The following is a 23132-nucleotide window of genomic DNA, read 5'->3' on the forward strand; positions in this document are numbered from 1 at the left end:
CCAAAATTTTCTTCCCATATATGAGGCCTAACAAATGAAGAACCATTTTATCCGTTAATCTTCATTCTAGTAGTGAATGTCCATTTACCTTAACAACTAGCAGGCTGAATTAGGTGTCCAGTATCCATGGGATCTCTTCATGAAACCATGGACTAGTTCACGAATAACATGTTGATTTTCTCATCAATTGATGAAGGTCAATTAATGGAACATGAAGTTGCACTATACTAAAATTTTCTGGCTTGCCATTGTCTTTGATAAATGCAAAATCATGGTATCTAGGTCCTAACATTGAGGAAATGTGTGAAGATTGATGTTCAATTATCAAGCCTCTAACCTCCCTTTGAATATTTAGGAATCCTGCACATACCTGACAAGCATGCAAAATTGGGCTGGATCCCTCTTCCAAACAAAACTAAAATAATACTGGAAGAATGGAAATCCAAACTATTTCACAAACATATTTATCATATTATCTCAGTGCCCATCTACCTCCATGGTGTAGGTGGACTTTATAATGCCACAGGTTAGGGATTGAAGGACTTCCATGAAGCACAATCCTTAAAAAAGAAGTGTTTCAACTTTCAATAAAGATGATTATAAATGGAGATCATTTTATACGTTTGGATTTTTTTTTTTTGTAAACCTATTAACAAACTCTTCAAACAATTTCATACCCAAACCTTTAAATATTTTAAGAGATTATAAACAACTATGAAGAAGTAACTGCAACATTGGAAATTTACCTTGTCAGGTCATCAGGATCAACATCTACCCATTCCACTTGATCAATAATTTCATAGATGTATTTAATTCTTAGTTCATATTCCACAGACTCCAAAAGACTCAAATCATCACTTAGAAAGGGGCTCCCATCTTTGAGGATAAATATCTAAAAATTAATGAGTTAGTACAAAATGAATCAAAAATCAATTAGAACTTTTAGCATTGGGCAAATTATATTAAGTAATATGGCACTATGTAGCTCACTCTTCCATTTGTAATTACAGCATTGGAACCATATTCAAGACCAAGTTGCCCATGCAAAAAACCTGAGACCTGCATATTTGAAAAAGCAAGTCTCAATTAGGATATGTCAAAGCAAAACTCAGATAAGCAGAAGAAGATGAAAAACAAAATCTGCAATGTTGTCCACTAAAGACCTAGAGCCACCATGAGATCAGGTCTCCAAGACAAGAAAACTGAAAAAGAGCTTTAGCCAAAACTTTCATCTATTTTCCTTTCAAGCCCTATAGTAGAAAACAAGTGCCATGACAAATTGGCCACAAAGAATAAGCCCTACTACAAATCATTGCATGACAGAGTTACAACTTTTACATCTCAATGGTCATAGCTACAAACAAATAAATAATCATTTTATTTATGTAATGAAAATATTTTAATTATGTGTCTATGGAGAATGATTTAAATATCCAGTAGTTGTACAAAAAATTATTAATATACAACAACATTAGTACAGCACCAAAAAAATTATTAATCTACTGATCAAGGCTTCCAATACCATTAGTACAACACCAAGAAGGAACTTCTACTAAATCAGCCAAATCTTCACTACCTATCAAAGAACAGATGGAAAAGAAAAACAATAAAGAATCTGTGACCAGAAGATCCTTCATTTTGGATAAATTGAATTCTATGAAGAGATCTATTATTTAAGTAGTAAAATAGAGTCATATATCCTGGAGACTTTGAATTCAATACTAAGTCTTGAAGTCACATTTCCATAAAATAAACTTTCAATTTCTGATCTAATATATACATTGGAACCAAAAAGTTTCCAGTTATAAAGTTGACATCTAGGTACTTTCTAGATTTTTTGATACAACTACAAAAAACCAGTGATTGCAAAAGGCGCTCGGGCGCTCGCCTAGGCGCTCGGGCGAGGCGAGGCGAGGCCCGAGCGCCTCGCTAATGTCCCAGGCGGCGCGCTTCAATCAGGCGCCGCTTGGGCGCTCGCCCGAGCCCAGGCGCTGGGCGCTTCGGGCGAGCGCCTGGGTAAACCGAACCAGAATTTTAGGTCTGGTTCGGTCCTGGTTCGGTTGTTAGTTGGTTCAATCGAACCAACTAAACCGATATAACCCCAACCCTAACCTGCTGCCGCTGCCGATCCCGATCGCGATCTCGTCGCTCGCTGTCGCTGCTCCCGCTGCCGCTGCTCGCCGCTGTCGCTGCTCACGCCTCCCGCGAGCCTTCCCGCTGCTCGTGCCTCCCGCGAGCCCTCTCGCTACTCGCGCCTCCTGCGAGCCCTCCTGCTGCTCGCACCTCCCGCGAGCCCTCTCGCTGCTCGCGTCTCCTGCGAGCCTTCCCGCTGCTCGCGCCTCCCTCGAGCCCTCCCGCTGCTCACGCCTCCCGCGAGCCCTCCCGCTGCTCGCGCCTCCCGCGAGCCCTCCCGCGAGCCTTCCCGCTGCTCGCGCCTCCCTCGAGGCCTCCCGCTGCTCGCGCCTTCCGCTCCCTTTCCCTTTCCCGCTGCCGCCTCTCGCCGCTGCTGCTGCCGCCTCTCGCCGCTGCTGCTGCTGCCGCTGCCGCTGCCACCGCTCACCGCTGTCGCTGCCGTCGCTGCTGCTGCCGCCACTGCTGCCGCCGCTCGCCGCCGCTGCTGCCGTCGCTCGCCGCTGCTTCCTCGTTTCTCCGTCAACAGATTTATACTGTTAATGTGATTATATTTATTAATTATATTATATATTTTTATATTTTTATTTAAAATTTTAAATAATTATATTTATTAATTATATTTTATATTTTATATTTTTATATTTTAGCGCCTCGCTTCGCTCGGGCGAGCGCCTAGCGCCTCGGGCGTTTTTGGACCTTGGCGCCTTTTGGCGCCTAGCGCTTTTTAAATCACTGCAAAAAACTCATCTTGCAATTGCCAATTCTTATGATTTTATACTGATGGCCATGAAACATTTGATTTCGATTGAACTAACCTACAAGCAATTGTTCCATGGTAGATATAAGAAAACTATGGTATAACACTTGATATTTCCTTGATGAAATAATGTCAGAGCTAGTTTAATTTAGTATCTCTCTCTCTCTCTCCCTCCCTCTCTCTCTGTTCTTTTCTTCTTCCCTTTAAGGCCGGTGCTATCCTAAAAAAAAAGTAGCTCTCTGAAGCAAGGATTGAAATATCATACCGTACCGGAGTTTCGAGATTCGCTCGGTATATATATATATATATATATATATATATATATATATATATGTTGCCCAACAGCAGGCGGTCCTAGCAGAGCAGTACGTAGTGCCCGGTACGAGTGGTATTATTCGAAATTGAAGACCTTGCCCTGAAGGAGAACCAATCTTGACAGAAGTTATGCCAAGAGATTGCAAACATATCACAACCATCATAAAATATCATTTTGCCAACATTGTGGCAAAGACAAATGTATAAAACCAGGCATCCTTAGTTATACTTTCAAATGTCTACATCAAGGATTGATATTTGGCAGTCCAGGCGTGAACCTGAATGGTGACAATGGTCCATTGTTTTTGTGGCATTTTAGGCTTTAACCCATCACTCCCACTCCCTCCCTCTCCCCCTCTGTGTCTCTCTCGATCTCTCTCTTGCGTGTCTCTCTCTCTCTGCCACTGATCGTGCCATCCATCACCACCAGCCTGGTACTCCTACTCCTCCCTTCCTCCTTTTCCTCATCCTTGTCTCCTCCTTTCCTCTTTTCTCCTCCTCCTACTCTTCCCAACGCCCCCTTTCTTACCATGGTATGTGCCAACATACCATGTATCGATATGCCGAAACAAACCACACCTGTACTAGTCCATGCATGGACCAACATGGTCCAATACCTGAAATTTCAATCCTTGGTCTATGTACTTAAACTTGGTCATTTGACATAGAGACAACGTCAATATTGTAACAAATAAACCAAAATAATCTTATATCTAAAACTCAGGATCAAAAATTCAGGCTGATTCAATAGGTAGTTTTCATTTATTCCAAGAAGACAAATAACACGTTGAACAAAACAATATACAGACATCATTAGGAAGCAAGTAATTATTTACTTTGTAAGAGTTCCTTAGTCCTTTAACGGGAGCCACTTGCTTAATTTCACTATATCTTTTGAAACAAAGCAAACTATTTTGTTTATTTTTACCTCAAATACAAACTAAAAAAATGTGATAAACATGAAAAATCATGTCCAGACTAACAAAAATAAATGTGTACCTTCTCCATCTGTTTGTTAATTACATCCATTGAGAAGCTTGAAAACGTTGAATTGTAATAATCAGATGGCAAGCCAAATTTTGCAGCTAGTTCACAAACTCTATCAGTAAATATGCTGAAATTGTCATAATCCAACAGAGACGCAGTCATGAATTGATCTTCATAGAATGAGCAGAGTTCTTCCAAAAAGTCTAAGACTCGCTCCTTGTCGCTTAAATTATTAAAAAAATTGTCAGATTATAGAATTTACGTATCAGTAAACTACACAAAAGTAGGGTGATAAGTAACATCTCAAAAAATAACTTAAGCATATAGGGGATCCTATAGAAATGAGGGAAGAAGACTAACCTGAACACAGATACCGCTGTGTCGAAGGCCTTAACAAAATGTGAAGCAGTTGATGAAGCTCCGACAGTGCTATAAAGTAGCATAGCAACACGGGCCCTTTTAGATCCTCCTATCTGCAAGAAGAACATCACAAATCAATAATGTGATTTGAAGTTCACATCAGGCAATTGCATCTCAATGCGCAAGAGTGAAGTCAAGACCAAGTAATTTATTCCTTCATGCAGCAACTTCATTCCTGCCCTTGATGTAATATCAATCGCTAGAAGATGTGTAACCGGCTTCAAATCATCTGCAGCTGCATATTGAATTACACAGTAACAAGTTAACTAACGAAAAGGAGCCAAGAACACCAAAAAAATCTTAATCAATTAATCTTACATGAATAAGAGTGTAAGTAATGGACATCTTGAAGAATACTTTCCGTCCCAACATACGATGATATCAGTGAGCTAAACTTTTTGTGTCCCTTAGCTTCGCTGAGGATCTAGGTGTTTTATTGGTTATAAACACAAGTACTTGAGAAATGAAAGAACAAAATGGCTTTCAAAATGCAATTAACTATAGTACCTGAGGGTTATAGCGGCGATAACCATTCTCAGAAAGAAATTTTTCTAACACGTCTGTTTTTGAGTTAATATGGCCGTAATAAACTTGCTCTTGAATTCTGGGCAGTTCTTCATTCATAGCATTAATAGAAGCCTCCTACATAGCAACAAGTAGTACAAAATCATGAAAAAATTTTAACAAGAACCATGTCAACAATTTTACAGACTGAATGCACTATCTAGATATAACAGAAAAAACTGGATGGTCTTTTGTTCACAGAATAAAACATCTGTTGATTCTGTTCTAAAACTATCCCACACTTTGCTTTATCATAATTAATTTTCTTTTGCTACTCATATATATAATTCAGAAATGCTTATCAAGTTATCAGGAGGCCTCAGGCATCCCCATGTAATATTCCTTGCTTTACTAATGTAGCATTAATTCATAGTTCTCTGGTCCAGTTTATAGGCACCATTTTCTCATCTTTCCTCCAAAAGATCAGCTGATCCAAAATTCAAAGAAAATAATATTTTCAATTTTAGCATTATTTATCCAAGCAAATAAAAGGCAGTTTATTACTTTTAGAAGATGAGGAAGAGCTCGGATGAGATCAAGTCATACAAGAGTTCCTCATGATCACAGTCTTCTTACCAGTACAGATTTTGAGTCACATGAGATGTTGAAAATTGATCCTAGTCTACTGAATCCAAGGTTCCATATATTTAACAATACCAATATAGTGGTGATAGTACCAATGCTCAACAATCACCATAGTTATAGACTTATAGGACACAAAAACAAGGAATGCAATTTTGTCCGCCTCATATGGTCCGACTGGCACATGGACCAGCTCAATTTCGAGCGGTTGAAGTGTAATACACGATTTATCACTAGGTGAGCCCTATGAACCAAGCAGTAAGGCTTCTGAACAGGCCTTACCACCCGGTAATGGGCCAAGACTAGATAGTCAACCCAACATTTAAAAAAAATCAAAAACAAACAAAAATTAGAATCTTAGCTTATCCTCTCATGCCTTCTCCCCAGCACCTGCATCTGCTTCCGCCGTTGATCGCATCCCTCATTGCCACTTGTTGTTCCTGCCTATCGTCATCAACCATCATCAATACTCTTCTCTTCCTCCTCATCCTTGACCTCCTTTCCTCTTCCTCATCCACCACCACCTTCTCCCCTCCCTTCTTCATCCACCTACTTCCCTTCTCTCCTATGCCATCACTTCTCTTCCTTCCCTCCTCCATTGCTTCCCTCCCTCCTCTCCTTTTGTGCCACCGCCTCTCCTCCCCTTCTTCTATGTCACCTCATTCTCTTCTCTCCTTCTACATCCCCGCCTCTCCTACTACTTCCCTCCTCTCATGCATCATCGCCTCTCCTCCTCCTCATTCCCTTGACCGTCACTTATTAATTTTTCAATTTTCAGCTAAATTTTTAGCCCTTTTTTAGAAGTCAGTACATACCGATGTACCAAGTGTCAGTCCAGCTAGATCGCATTCCTTGCACAAAACTAATTCCACATTAACTAGAGCAGTAAGACTACTTTGCCTATATGTACAAAATGGCTAGTAGCTACCCACTAATAATGTATGGTTTATATAGTAATTAAATTCATATACTTACAAGTTTCTAACATATATTTTTAATGAATATATAACTAATGAAATTTTTAGGAATGATTTATGAATGTGTTTATGGCATGTTCATGATAAGTGGTGATCGTCGTTTCGCCCGAACCGATTCGAAACGAGCGGCACGTACCGATCCAAGCGTTGATCAATACGCGGACCCACCCCAATCCGATCCGCCATATAAAAAGGAAGTGGGAAAACCTAATTCCGACTTCTCACGCAAGCACCGCCTACGTAGGGCTAGCGAGTATCGCCTCCGATGCTACAATCAATGCTTCTCACACAGTCGACCACTGACGACCTCCACTTGCCGTGACCTCACTGCACACCACCACATCACAGGTAAGTCTCTTCTCCTCTTCCTCTTCCTCTTCCCGTCTTCCTCCTCTTCCGCCGCTTCCTCTTCTTCCCTCTTTCTTCCTCCTTCCTCTACTATCCCTTCCTCTTCTCCCTTTTTTTCTTACTCTCCGAAACACCGATACTTACCAGTGTACCGTGTGTCAATACACTGGTACATACCGACCTGACAAATCTTCAAATCGGGTCTGGTACCCGATTCGGAAAACCCTGATAATAAGTTCTAATAAGGATTGAATGGGGATGTTAGGGGACCAAAACTAGTACTGATTGTACCAATACTACACTGACAGAGTATGCTATGGAATTGATAAGTATAGGTAACATACCGAGATTTTAGTAATTGTCTAAACTCTTAAGTTAACTAGTCTCAAACCCGACTTAAGATATGTTTTCCTTCTCGTAACATCCCAAACCCAATTAACAAGTAGCCTAATCTAGCTTGTGAGAAGGCTTGGTGCACATGCCAAAGAAAACACTATTATCCCTATTAACTTGATATAAGGCTGAAACTTAAAATGTCTTATGAAATTTTAATACTAATTAACAGCTGATTTATCAAGTCCATGAGAATTTGACAACCTCATCATCTATCATCCTTGCTATGCCATCCAGAATTCAAAAAATGATGTTGCCCAAAATGAAGGCCTCCATCTTATACATATCATAATTTACTCAATCTAAGTGTTCTACAAACCATTCGACACTTAATCTAAGTCCCAGGGAAAAGCATTATTGAGATTACAATGGTGCAGATACCAAACCATCCTGATTGAAGTTCACCAACCAAATAGGTACATGGTTTATGACCACCATGCCCAAGTAATAATAACACTAAATATATGTAATTTTTTATGGTACTGTGATATACCATGCTAGAGTCCATATTGGACTGATATATGATACAGATTGGCCTGTCATATCATTCAATAAAAAATAACATTGTACAAATAATGTAATGACTAACCTGATTTGCTTCATATACAAGACCATTCATCAATAAGCAGCATTCCAATCTAGATAACCCGAGTTTAAAGACAAAAAGAGAGCTGCCATCAGCCTCTTCTTTGTAGGTTAGTTCCTTTTCAAGCTTTAATAATGTATCATGAGGAGGAGATTTTGCCTTTGATCTGAAAAAATCAAAATACATGTCAACCACAAATTTTTGATCTCTTGTAAAACTAAAGATGCTTAGTGTCCACAATTCAAAAATAGCATAGGATTGTACAAGAGAGAGTCCACAAATGCCCCTTCAACATGATGTGCTTCAAGGTTTTCTTCACCAAAATCATCCCCACTATTCCATAACTTGTTTACCTGTAATACATTGGACATATTCTTCAACAATTATTGGCAACCAAAACCAGACCTTGTCCATTATCACATCAAAAAGAAAATTCATAATGCATAGTATATAACTTCATGTGAGCACTTTAATTATCTAGATGACAAAATATTAAAATCATGCGCAAAATGCATTTGTACAATGCTTAAGTTAACAGTGAGAAAAACAAAATAACATAATTTCATAACATAAAGAGAAAGAAAAGATGTTGCAAGCAAGAATAGATGTTTATTCATACTCATAAGTGCACATGCAAGAGTAGATGTCATTCTAGAAGGGGTTGCAACACAAGTCAAATAAGATAGCAGATGAATAGATGTCATTCTAGCACAATAGCACGTGTCCTGCCAACGAGTTGTGCCCATGGGCAACTTAGGCTAAGTTAACATTTGATATGCACCGACCAACATAGGGCCACACCAGATAGCATAGAAGGGCATCTGTACCCAATCCATGAAATGGCAATCCTTGTCCAATGATCTTGTCCAAGAAAAACTATTATAAATTTCATTGGAAGTAAAATAAAGGTCATGAGCTAACCATGCTGCTGATATCATGGGGTTCATCATTTGGAGTTAGTTAAAGCAAGACTTATGCATCTTCAAGAGTACAATTTTCCTCAGATAATTAAGGGACTAAGTATACCAATATACGTCAATAAATTGATAAAGCAAGAAATTAATCCTTAATTATCATTTCCTTGACTCTTGAGTCAACCCTAAACCTAACCCTAGGGTTAGTGGATCTATTGAGGCTTAGCTATACTTCAGTTATCTTGATTGACAAGAGACAATAATCCACGCTAATGTACTCATCCTAATTCCCAGAGATTATTCTATACATGCAAGCCACAGTCTAAAGCAGTACATGGACTATGACAAGCAGTATATAACGTTTAAGAGAGTCTATAATTTTATTAGTGGACCTAAATTGGAGAGAAAAAATATCTGGTGCTAGGAGAGACACAAGCAGATAATTTAATTTACCTAGTCAGGTCCATACGGACTGGTATTTAGTGGTCTGAGCATGAATTGGGATACAGACCATCCCATTTTAGGCACTCTAGTTTGGTTTCTTTCTAAAACTTGTAGTCCTAGTTTTTTAAAGGTGGCAGGTTTTTCCCCTCCATGGTGTGCCCAACCACAACCACCTGCAACTTAAAGATACCAGTCTATCAGCATTCTATATACACTATTTTTTTTTTCATTTTAAGGATCCTAAGAGCTTAAATTTTATTTGACAGCAAAGCAGCAGATATTCCTCACAAAGTTCTCATACAAAGTTGCATTAAGCCTTTAAGACTAGCAAAAAACAATTATCAACTTCAAGTTTTAGCAGAATTTGGTTTCTAAAAATAGAAAAATGCAACAGCAAAATGAAAAACAAAGAAGCTAAACATCATGAGATTATCTAAAGAATAGATTGAATGCAATTGTCAGAACTCAGAAGAGATACCAATTTCACTGCAACTAAAAACAAAAATTCTGCAAAGAACTAATACGGCATACATTGCCCAAAAATTGGAATGCCAATTGAGTGTCATAGTTCTCCTTAACGTACAGGAAAAGACGTATAATCTGCATAAGGACACAAAAAGCAAAAGAAGAAAATTAGAAGTATATCAATGTAAAAGGAAAGCTAACAAGTGCAGGAGAATAAGCAAAGCAAGCTCACAGTCAAACATTAAGAAAAACTAAAATACAAGTTGGAGTAGTAGAAAAACAAAAGAACTCCGCATAATGTAATTTACTCCACAGCAAGATCATGCTCAGAATCATGAAGAGATGTATCTAGTCAGAAACTTCTAGAGGTTATACAAAAAGAGACAATCAAGCCCCACATCTGAGGTTGATATAAAGTTGACCGAAAAAGGATCAAATGATAATGGACACTTGTTCATTTATCACTTGAGTCACTGATAGTTGACCCGAAAAGGTTGATATACAGGAAAAATCCAGATCCAACAGAAAACCTTAAATTATGTCGAAAAGAAAGATAACAGCACCTAACTTTTAGCATGCAAGTTTACAATGGCCCGAAGAGTTGCTACTAGCTTAGGTAAGGGTAGTGTGAAAGGCTAAGATGACTAGTGAAAGAAAGCAAGGAGAGGCATTTGGAGGACCAATAACAGTCAGAGAGAGAAGGCAACAGTCAAAGAAAGAAGGCAGGGAGAGAGAATCATTTAAAATGATACAAATCAGAGGTAAAATGAGAGATAGACATTTAAGATAATATAAATCAGAGATAAAACGAGGGAATCATTCAATATGCACTAAAAAGGTCTATAGTTGTCAACTAGAAGAGGTATGACAATTAGTAAAAATATAATTTTAAATAATAGTGCGAAGAGAGCTAGGGAGAGACCTATGAAGACTTTCTAAGAAACAATAAACAAAGATTTATATATTCTTAATTTAACTGAAAATATTGCTCTATGCCAGGCTCAATGGCGACAAAAGATACATCTAGATGATCCTAAATAGTTGGGACATCACTGCTTGTTTTGTTGACAATGTTGTAGCAGATGATTATAGAAAAACATGCACTAGTATCTACATCAACATTTCAAATATTGGTATAGACCAGGATTTACTAGTCCAACAAAGGAAATGTATCAAACAATATCAGCGGTTGGTAGTAATTGTTTAATGGTGTAGTTGATACTGGATGGTATGGGCCGGTATAGGATATGATACATCAATACCGCACCAGGGGATATCGGAAAGGTACAGGTTAGTATATTGCCAATACACTAGTAACATACCGGTCCAGTAGAATACTGAAATCAAAATCTGATTGAAATTTAAACATTGATCTACTCATCTACATGTAAGAGGTCATATATAGTTGAATATTATCAATTTATCATACTTATTTTTAGTTGTAGATGCTATCAACATTGATGGATGGTATGGGCCGGTATAGCATATGATACATCAATACCGCACCAAGGGATATCAGAAAGGTACAAGTTAGTATATCGCTGGTACACTAGTAACATACCGGTCCGGTAGAATACTGAAATCAAAATCTGATTGAAATTTAAACATTGATCTACTCAAAGATTGAAATATTGTACCGTACCGAAGTTTCGACATTCGCTCAATACAGTACGGTACTGTATACCATTCGGTATATATATATATATATATTATTCGATGACATCGCCGAAAAACAAGGTGGCATCACCTCTATATATATATATATATATATATAAAAGAATTTTTCAGCAACGTTGTCGAAAAAGGTGGCGTCCCTTTTTCGACGACGTCACATATTTATATAATCTATATATTATAATATATATATATATATATTATATATAATACCACTCAGTAGTGGACGGTTCGTGTAACGGTCTGCTGACGGACCGGTACGTATCGCCCGGTACGGGCGATCTTATTCGAAATTGTAATCCTTGGATCTACTCATCTACGTGTAAGAGGTCATATATAGTTGAATATTATCAATTTATCATACTTATTTTTAGTTGTAGATGCTATCAAAATTGATAGATGGATATTCCACATCTAAATACAGATATAGGAATCAAAAAGCCAATCCATTTTCATGGACAAGATATAACGAAAAAAACCTAAAAGTGAACGAACAATTTACCAAACTGGAAACATCTTCTGTTCTTTTCTTGTCATCTTGTACAGCAGATGAGGGAAGATGGCCGCCATTTTCTTCTATTATCTTGACAAGTTTCGAAGAATACAGTATTATGCCAAATCTCATTGGAATGCTACTTTGATGCAGCGACAGAATCATGTCGATGGTCTAAAAATTTTCAGAAAAAAGAAACTATCAGAAATATTGTAACTGCATGAATTTTAAGTGAGTTGTCAAAAGTACAGAGGAATACACAAACAAATCTTAAATGTGTTCATCTAAGAAGAATATAGTAAACATGCCTCAGCTCCGCAGCTTGTTGCAGGATCAATTACATAAACAGCATGGAACAAATTTTTTCGAATGTATCGAAGCTGACCAGGGAAGACCGGCATCAATATCTACAACATCAGAAACAAATGATTTAAACAAACACAAACTACCAATCTGAGATCTGTTCAGCTCAAACCCAAACAGAAAAGAAGCACCTCATTGATATTGCTTCGCCAACGTTTGTACATGGCATCTTCTTCCAAATTATTCAGATAGTGAACATGTCCAGAACGAAAGTCAATGCGAAATGCATTAGATTCAGAAGGTGGTGCTGCTGACAACAGTTTCTGAATCGCACTCAAAGGAAGCTGAAAAAAAATCAGTAGTCGTTTGTTCTGAGCAACTATAATGGAATATACTTTAAGAAATTCACTGCATCAAAAGAAGAAAAAGAGTAACATTATGTTCATCAAAATAAAGAACAATAGTAAGCAGAATTGGCATCTTAGCAAGATAAAGAAAATCAATATAGTAGTCTAAGTTAATTCTTGGCTACAGCAACACAAACTGCGGCAATATTATATTCAGATACAGCTAGAGTCAATAGTCGCATAGGTGTAGTGTACGCATACCACAAATAATTAAAAAAATTCCAAAACAAACACATGGAATACCTTTTGTTCCATAAAATGGTTCACAGTTTTGCTACAACCACAGATGTAAGCATAAATAAGCATTAGCATAATTATGGGACTAGCAAAAGAAAACAGAAAATTAGATACTGAGATAAAACATTAACAATGAGAAAACTGAAGACATGAGGCTAATGTGCAACCATGAAATTTTACAATACACAAGTCACGAGTTACTTAGCATAAATCACCTTGAGTTTTGAAAAGTGATCAGCAAATGATAACTCTTGTTGAACAAGATCCATTAACCTACAAAACAAAAAATAGATGCATCCATTATAATCAGATTGTGATGTTTATATAATATACAATATCATAAAAGGAAATGAGACAAAGTATAATGGAAACTGTTCCTCAAAAATTGCAGAATATGGAAAGGAATTATTTCTATGGTCACTCCAACAGGAAAAATTCAATGATCACTCCAAGTATTCTGTTTTCCATTGTGAACATCAAAAGCCTGATTCCAACAATAAAAGTTTGTTTATGTTTCCACTCACATAAATCATAACAAGAATGAGCATTTAGTCAGTTTTTTCTTGAAAGTTGAAACACTCCTATACAGGTCCACTTCCAATCTTTCATGCAGATACCGTCTGTAATCTCCGAATTAGATATACGTGGAACACAATTGAGAGCTAGACTTTGTGGTGCAATGTACTTGTATGCAAGTTTAACCTATACGCTTTCACATCTAGTTTTCCTCTGCTCGCCTAATATAAAGGAGAACATCAATAAAGTTTTTTTGCATTTATTCTTGGGAATAGTGTCCCATGCTTTGCTCTCAACCCCAAGTGTCGAAGCACATTAATACAAAACGGATGGCACATGAGAACCACCAATGCAAGGCCTAGGAAGACTCATGCACACAAACATTTATACCCTCCTAAATTTAGGATGCTAGCATGAAATTAATAGGGTTGATAGAACATGGTCTGTCGTACCAAACTGTACCGCTCGGTATGGGCGGTACGTACCGGTCCAACAGGTTGCCGGTACGCGGACCGCCTGTTACCAGTCCGAGTGCACTGTAGCACTATATCAGTACAGTAACACTGTAGCAGTGCTACAGTACTCGACACACCTGGGTGTACCGCTCGGTATACCGTACCGTACTGGTACCGAGCCCAGATCGAAACACCGGTACGATACGGTATTGCGAACCTTGGATAGAAGTCCCAGAAACATAAAGGATTGGAAGAACAAATTGAATACTCGATGTCTTTCTAGGTGAAAGAAAATTTTGAAAATTCATTGCCAAGCCAAATAAAAATATATAATTTTTCACTTTGTTTGAAGGAATTTTTCAAATGCACTTCAAAAAAAATAACATTTTGAATTACATACTGGATTATTCAAATTTTAAAGGTAAATTACTCATATAACATGTGTTAATAACATGTCCTAAGACCTATCATGACCAAAAAATCATTTCCAATTACACTTGCTTTTATAATTTATCTAAATTATTCTGAACCTCCCTCAGAATTATCATCACCGAAACTGAAAAAGTCAAAAATCAAATGAAAACAATGGAACTCTTGAAATGTCTATCTACCATAAAAAGTGAACCTCCAAACCATGATCGAGCAAAGAAATTAAGACATGTTTCGTTCTTATATTTATCATTATTCTCATAATATAAATAATTTCTTCATCATTTTCTAATCATCATTCATAATAGAAGGGAAGGAAAAAAAGATACGTCGGCACTAGTACTGAAGGCGGAGGAGGCAATGATATGTGGGCATTATAACAATCAGTATTATATAATACCTAAGAACTCCAACATAGTTACTAGTTACTACAAAGTACAAACTGCTTAGGATTTCAATATCATATTGGTGCAACCAATATACAAGTACACTAGTACATTGTAAAATCGTTATGCACAGTCCGACAGGCATACTGTAATATTTGAAACCTTATATCATAGTACTGTAATCTTTTCAAAACAGGAGCATGGCAACCTCCTTAATGCAGCTTTCCGAAAAGGAATGTGTAACTAATGTGTAAACCATTGAGGCACTAATTAGCTGGGATTGATGCCAGTTATACCAGATGCTCTCGTGTTATGGCCAAGATGACCAATCAAGTTCATAATTATTCATATATTCAACAGAGCGGGAGTTTCATATTATTAATTTGGTGAAGAAAACAATAAATTAATGGATAATCATCTAAAAAAGGAAAATCACGAAGAAAATAGGGTGAAGAATTGTAGCAAGAACAATTCCCAGACATGGGTTTTGGTTTTGAAATTCCTATTATTTTTTAAAGTTATTATTAATAGCATGGTCCATTCTATCATCCAATCCTAACCCTAAATTCCAACGTTAATTTCAAAACTATACTGCACCTACTAACATTATTTGTATTGCCTCTTAATAAGACATTGGATTCAAATTATATTCAAATAAACTTAATTGAAATTATCTTAATATGATTTAAAATGTGACTGTGTTTAAGGAAAAGATTCTAGAGTAAAAACTAAAATATAACTCAATTTAGCTAACTATAAATCAACTAATGTATTAAAGTAATATAACATACAGGAAAATAAGAAAACTCACACTTGGCTTCATAAAAGAAACGAGTATATTACTTTGTGACAAGAACCAGATGCTGAACAATGACCAGCATAACTCTAAGGTGTGACAATAAAAGATTCAAGTATAACAGTAGAAAGATACAAGCTTGCCTAGGCTTAACATGAAATTTAAACAAAATTAGAATGGATGGGAAACATTACAGGTAAAGATCAATATCTTCAATATTGATCAGGGCACCATTCAAAGCCACTAAAGACTTGCCAGGGGGAACCATTCTCTGATTTGCAAGTATCTCATCCTTGATAGAATCATTAAGCTGCATATAAGCACATATTAGCATCTGTATCCAACTTTAATATCATGTATAATAGTATGAACCTACCAAAATATAAAGCAGAAGGCTGGAAACTTTACCTTCATACGAGATAATGAAGAAACTATACTTGGAAAATTTTGATTGATTTCTTGCATTGATTGCAAGGGATCAGAAGCATGAACTATCCTCTGTACCGTCTGATGTCCTAAATCTGCAGAAAAAGTGATTAACAGGTATCAGTTAGAAACAGGGATAGAAAAGCTTGGAATGACAAACACACACACTAATCATAGGTGACATAATATCCAAAAATGGGAGAATGAATGAATCAAATTATAGTTCATCAATACCCTTAAGTTCCCAAACCTCCAAGGTGTCAGATACAGTTGATGACAACAAATAATCCCTGAAAGCCATAACCTCAGTTGTCAATTCTGGCCTGCGTTCCTGTAGGCCACGAGAGAATAATTACAAAATGAATAATAATCAAGAATAATCTAAATTGTAAGCTCAAATCTAGATTTCGTTCAGGGCTGTCTAATTTTAGGAACAAACCAGGATTTTGGAAAAAATAAATCCTCTAACTTCTTGGCTGAGATCCTCAGTCCTAGGATCTTCTAGTGTAACACCTGCAACAAACAGTCAATTATCTAAATCAAGGTTTCAGATTTCATGCTAAAGGGACTGCTGCTAATAGTACAGACCTATCATGATGGACCAAGTTATGCTGACCGGCTTAGGCCTTCTACCAAGCCAACAGTGTGTCAGCATATTTATGGCATAGGACAGAACCTCAAACAATATTATAACAATGTAATATGTGCCACTGGCAATTACATCATAAGCTCATTATCGAATAATGGAACAATGAAGTGAAAATAATAACATGACAACAAGTTTTAACTTTTATCCAAATAAAGTAAACAAACAAATACTAAGAAAACATCGTCATCATCCATAATGAGCATATTGAGTAGATATTGGTAATAGAAATATTTCCTGTTATCTTCCAAATATAATTAAAACATATGGAAAAAATATTATTTTATAGACTACTATGTTATTCACATCAGATTGGGGTGAAAAAATTGATACTGTCAATTTTTTAAGAGTCCGGATGGTACTGTACTCATGGTTTGAAAAACCAGGTGGACCAGTATGTACCACCCACACCCGGTATATATAGGTCCACCCATAGACCAGAATATGGACCTCCTGGAATCAAGCGGTCCACTTGTGAATCTACCATCCAGTAAGCCCTGTATTCCACTTATAAGCCTGGTCTTTTTTTTTTTCTTTTTGTGTGCCTCTCTATCACACAGCTGCTGTCCCCGTTGCCCATCACCATCTTTTCTTTTCCGCCATCTTCTCCCCTCTCCTTCTCTGTCACAAACTTGTCCTCTTCTTCTCCTTCACAAACTTTTCCGATACCACAGCATACCAACTGGTGCATACTAGTTCGAAAGGCTAACAATCAGGCATTGAACAAATATTTAAAACCTTGTTTCAAACAAAGGAAAAGGCAAACTTTTAGGTCACAAGTGATATAGCTACTGCATTGTACGAAAGCTTTAATTAACGGCCAAGAAGCTGAATTTTCAACATGAAAGCAAATCAATCTTATCAAAATGATATATGACCTTCTTTTATCGTAGTGTCATCCATTGCCTTGTACTCCATATTCTTCAAAGCAAGTTCAACTCCATAACCACCCAAGTTGACTGCATCAGATGAGCCAACAGCACTGCAATAGCTGCTAACTGCTTGGCATCCAGGAGGCAGTACAGGTCTGACAACATACTTAATTTTTCCCTAATAATAAAAGGCAATACTTGATTATATAATCAGACAAAGAAAGAGACAGACAACATAACAAAGTATAAACTACAAGAGAATACTATGTTCCAGAAAAGTATGTAATAGTAACAAAAAATTTTAGGATCATAAAAAAACCACAAATTTACCTGATAAATAGTCTAGAGGTAACAGCATCCTAAGTCCAAAAGAAATTGCAATACAACAACTTAATTTGTCATACATAATTAGAAGTCAATAAGTTGTTACCAAATGACACAAGGAAACAGTATAAGTTAGGAAAACAAGAATTCAAAAGATAAAAGAAAACAACTTGCTTTCTTGTAGAACAGTCGAAACTAATGAGAATCATGATAATCCGAAGGTAGAATGCTCTAATTTTCACATTTATGCCATACGAGTATGTGTGAAAAACAACACTTCTAGCCTAGTACAGAAACAAATTGTATATAGACCAGATATTGGAAAAAGCATATCCATTGCCACTTCGAAATCCTGGTAATGAATTTTGATCCAGATACTAATTGCTAAATTGTTATATAACCACATTTTCTTAATATGAGCATGGGTAGCAAACAGGTATATGCAGAATACAGATTCAAATCATACTTATGTCAAATACAGATAGGAAATATCCACAACAAAAAAAATTGAAAAAGACAAAGGTATAAATCCTACATCTAGGATAAGAGTACAATAAAAAACAGAGGAAAAAGATTTTGAAAAAATTAGATATATAGTATTGATGGCATCTGGTCTTAGGTTAATACAGGTTGACACTTTTGGATATATTCAGATATTCAAATAACCAATTATAACTAGAAGTCTAGAACTGAACCCATGCAGCCATGTACATCCATTTTCAGAAAAATTTGAATAGATTCAAATATCAATAGGGATAAATAAGATACACATTTGTGAACTATATCTGATGCCACTTGGATATGGAAACAAATGCCCTGGCCATCTACTCATCAAAAGTAGATAATAGAAAAGTACATATTCGTATAAAATAAATATGTAATACCAGATATTCCTTGGTGGATCTTCTATGCAGCAAAACAGTTCTTTCTTGATGGTGGATCTTGCATTATTGATAATTGGAAACATGGATGGCTTACTTTGCACTTGCATTTTCCCATCATTCTATCAGCCATATCAAAGACTCTAAGAACACTTGGATGTAAACAGAGAAAAACAAAGAATATTTTTACATTTTAATCTTCTCTATTCAATGTCAGTTATCAATGCCTAAAGCCTTCGATGTGAAATAGCTTCTTTTTCATTAAATAGGTCTGATGTGCCCATATTCTTGTTATTACTTACCATTAAAGAAAGGAACTTTAAACAAAGAAAGCAAAATTAGATCTTCTCAGCTTGATTTACGGAATATGGAACAGTAACTTGATAGTGCATCATATTCATGGAATATCCTGCAAGGTTTTAGCATTGGTGATTGCTGGTAAATGATTAGCCAGCAAACCAGTACGATAGGCAGGACTGCATGATCAGTTTGGGATATTGAATGACAAATTTAACATTCTAATTGGGAATATATAACTATATTATAAATTTTAAAAACCAAAAATATATCTATAGAATGGGCAGCCCAATGCACTGGACTCCTGCCAATGCAGAGATTCTTTGCATAATAAAAATGGAATGGCAATATGTTTAGACCTGTTTTGATGCTTCTGCCAGGATAATGTGAAAGTCTTTGAAGCATTCTGTCCCAATAGCTCCATATAAAATGGCAACCGGACTGATGATACTCGAAGCCAGATACACATGGTCAAATTCAAAAAGTTCAGGCTGCTCCAAGTATCCAACAGATCTGACAACATTTAACCAGTGAGCGTGCTCAGGACATATGCAAAAAAGTTGACAAAAAAACAACGGAGATAAATGCAACTTACATGTTTGATGAGGTTTCAATCCAAGCAAGAAGTTCAGCGGTGTTAAACAGTAACACACTGCCAGTGTCTACCCAGCAACAATGTCTTCCATGGGTTCTTGTGGTTGTGCTTGTCGACAGATAATCTGCTTCGATTTCATCTGGAATTTGTTTTTCTCCAGTAATAGGGACTAAATTAATTTCATCATTTATAGGAAAAGAAGCTAATGACTCCTCTGCCAATTGCTTGTAAAGCACTAGTCGAGGAGATGCCGATCGAAGAGTAAGAGAAAATTCAAAAACTGATGCCAAAGGTTCGCTTAGTAGTGTGCGGCCATCATCAATAATTTTTTGTATGCAACATCTAGCTGTCAAACAATCCGAACCTTTATCTGGTTCTAACCAGAGATTAATAAACTCCCAGAATAGGTCCTTTCTTTCTTTAGCCAGCAACTCCCTGTTGAAAGAGTAATCTATTAAATTGTTGAATAAAATTATGAAGAAAAGGCAAACCTGCAACCGATAAGAAATTATGTACTTCATTTGGAAATAAAATTACATAAAAATTTTATCATAACATTTTCTCTAAATAAACTTAATTTTGATGCTTTCTCATGCTAAAATTTGTAACAACTAGTTCTAAGCTTCGCACTATCCTATTGACGCATCATAATGAATAAGAATATCATGAAAAGGTACCTACAACATGCTCGAATCTCGTTAATAATATTCACACTACTGCAGATGCTCCAAATTTAGCAAAGGTCATAATTCTGAACCAATAACATTAAAATTCAAGAAAATGGGAATAACGAAGTGCCATCAAAGTGATAGAAAATCGGTCGGTTTCCAAATTGCTCAGCTTTATAACAAGTGGATCGCAATAAAAAGGAATAGACTACGTCACCCTGATTCCAACAACAACGAAGTTCCGGCCCACTTAGCCCGGAGCGAGACTTGGACGTTCTTCGGGCGGCGGTTAAAGGCAAAACCCAGGCATCCGCTTCCCCCGAAGCCGCAGAACAGAAGAGAGATGAACAACGCCCCCAAAACCCACGATCGACAGCGAAGCTCCATCTCGAATCTTCGAAGATTCCGTTCGAACTTGCGTCGAGAAAAGCTTGATCCACGCATCAAACGACGAAGGATGCCATGAGGGGAACCCTGGAGGGACCAAGCAGAAGCTAGCGTTAGGGTTTCAGTCTCCCTCCGAGAATGACGAGGGCGAGATCCAAAGGTGGTGGACTAGGCCGTAGACTCGGTGGTCGCCGCACTCCAAGGGCACAAGGTTTCTCCAACGATAGGTGATCTGATATAATGTCATCAAGGATCGGAAAACCGTAGACAGGGAGAGATGAACGCATCTTCGAGCGCACGCATCGTGAGGCTGATCGGACGGTCTAATCAGGTTTTTCGCTTAATGGACGGTTCGGATGGCGTGATAATACGTGGAACCCTCTCCACGGGTACGGTGACTCCCAACACGTCGCTGATCGTCCATTAAGCGTCCTTTACTTTTGGGGTTCATTCTAATCCACCATTCTAACCATGATGGAGTCCTAAGATGCACGTAGATTAAGATTAGATGAATTAATATTTCAATTCAATATATTCATTATATATAATTTCAATTAAAGTGAGAAAATTTCTTTATTCGGTAATATATACATAAATATATATATATATAAATTATTTCCTAATCGATACTTTTTTTTCAAATAGTATATTTAATTTAAGAAAATCTAAAATATTCCTCGCTAACTATTCCTATAAAAAAAATTTACTTATTTTTTATTAGTTTTAAGCTATTACAATATTTTCATTTGACTCGTTTACAGTATCTTTATTAATGTATTAAAAACACTTAATTGATATTATATTATTTTTTGTCATTGTCTATAAATTATTATGATACCATATTTTTTATATTTATAGTTAGTTTAATTGAAATTAAGAGTCTATTTGGATCATTTATAATTTTTAAGTGAATTTTATATTATTTTTATTATGATGGTCAAAATACTGTACTGAATCAATTTTTAATTTTTATTTGGATGATGTTATTCCCAAATTATTACAAATATCTATTTAAACGATATATCAAATAATTTTTAATATTTTGATTTCATTCAACTCATTTATAGTGTTTTCAAATAAACTTTATAATGTTTTCATTGTGATTACCAAAAACACTACAGCAGTATAGGTACAAAACCCGGTAATGAGCAGAAAAAATTTTGAGGGATAATTTAGGTATTTTCAAATTAAGAATGTAATTTAAAAACAAGGCAAAAGAATGTTACTAATTAAAATTATTTAAAATGTGAGTATTTTCTTTAAAAAAAGGGACATTTATTATTTTTCTTTCCCAACATAATATCTAAATCCGATCGAACCCCACATACCCTAAATCTTCGTCGGATGGCAGCGATTTGCTTCAGCAAACATTGGGCTGAAGCAAGTGAATCCCAACCGGAGAGACGCGCGTAAATAAATAAATAAATATATATATATATACATATACATATATATACATATATATTTATCGTGCCCGATTACGTGTATAGCTGGCCGCCTCCTATCTGGTTCACACCACGTGTTTGCTGAGAGAAAAGTCTATATATATTTATGTGTATCTGTATAAATACATAATGTATTTTACTGAAATAAATAGGTCTATATAAGTTATTGAGCATAAGTTTTGTTTACCGACTCTGGTTTATGTTTGCGGAATTTATTCCTATAATGAATTAATATTTTTAATTATAGATATTTGGCAAAAATTTTGTTCAAAAATGTTTGTGGAATTTATTCCTACAATGAATTGATATTTTTTAATTATAGATATTTGGCAAATTTTTTGTGCAAAAATGTTTGTGCTAATCAATAATGGTTTTCCTCCTAACTGGAGAAAGTGTAATGATGGGGAACGAGACATCTGCTTACATGTTAAAAACGTATTTTAGGAAAGACACTTACACTATAAGATGTGATGCATGAATCAGATTAGATGAAACTTAATTATTGGATTTCTTCTTGTATAATTTGGATATATAATAATTTTAAAAGCAAACCAGGTTGTAATCTTCAAAGGATATATATAGGAAAAGACTTAGTAGACTTTTCAAACTTAATATAATCAAACCTTTACTCAATAAAAATGAATCATCATCCTTTATTATGTAAAATTTTAAATTTTTGATATCTTACATGATAGATTTCGTTATGTTAACTTCATATCAGTTCAAAGAATGTTTTATTTGGATTTGATTTTAAAATTTAACACTAAATGTAAATATCATGTTTCGTAGAATCCGTGATCGCGACTAAAGATTTAGGCAATCCTTTAAATTTCTCATGAACAAATAAGATACTCATGTATAGTTATTAATGTATAACTTGTGAAAATATATTATATATTGTGTGTCAGTTAGTGTGCGGGTGAAAGGAACTTCGTTCAATACCTGTTTTACTCTGTTTTTTTTTTTTTTTGTATATATGCATACTTTACTAAATGAAGTTAAGTCTTTAA

The 23132-nt window shown here is 36.1% G+C and overlaps 1 protein-coding gene across 1 annotated transcript in view; it reads right to left on the reverse strand.

Moving 5' to 3' along the window:
* The window catches only part of LOC135673754 (UDP-glucose:glycoprotein glucosyltransferase-like), a 34122-nt gene extending 13221 nt beyond the window's left edge, over positions 1–20901 (reverse strand). Inside the window, exons 1-22 of the mRNA XM_065183020.1 lie at positions 20508–20901; positions 19623–20057; positions 19387–19540; positions 17532–17703; positions 16447–16520; positions 16242–16338; positions 15990–16102; positions 15776–15891; positions 13215–13272; positions 12547–12699; positions 12361–12459; positions 12062–12226; positions 9952–10020; positions 8327–8415; positions 8066–8228; positions 5120–5254; positions 4931–5036; positions 4753–4847; positions 4553–4665; positions 4205–4415; positions 991–1059; positions 747–892 (exon numbers count right to left, since the gene is read on the reverse strand). Of these exons, the coding sequence (XP_065039092.1) occupies positions 747–892; positions 991–1059; positions 4205–4415; positions 4553–4665; positions 4753–4847; positions 4931–5036; positions 5120–5254; positions 8066–8228; positions 8327–8415; positions 9952–10020; positions 12062–12226; positions 12361–12459; positions 12547–12699; positions 13215–13272; positions 15776–15891; positions 15990–16102; positions 16242–16338; positions 16447–16520; positions 17532–17703; positions 19387–19540; positions 19623–20057; positions 20508–20734 (3059 nt within the window). The 5' untranslated portion in view covers positions 20735–20901. The remainder of the gene's footprint in view (positions 1–746; positions 893–990; positions 1060–4204; positions 4416–4552; positions 4666–4752; positions 4848–4930; positions 5037–5119; positions 5255–8065; positions 8229–8326; positions 8416–9951; positions 10021–12061; positions 12227–12360; positions 12460–12546; positions 12700–13214; positions 13273–15775; positions 15892–15989; positions 16103–16241; positions 16339–16446; positions 16521–17531; positions 17704–19386; positions 19541–19622; positions 20058–20507) is intronic.
* Positions 20902–23132: the final 2231 nt, after the last annotated feature.

The sequence above is a fragment of the Musa acuminata genome, chromosome BXJ1-5, assembly GCF_036884655.1.
Source record: "Musa acuminata AAA Group cultivar baxijiao chromosome BXJ1-5, Cavendish_Baxijiao_AAA, whole genome shotgun sequence".
Classification (NCBI taxonomy): domain Eukaryota; kingdom Viridiplantae; phylum Streptophyta; class Magnoliopsida; order Zingiberales; family Musaceae; genus Musa; species Musa acuminata.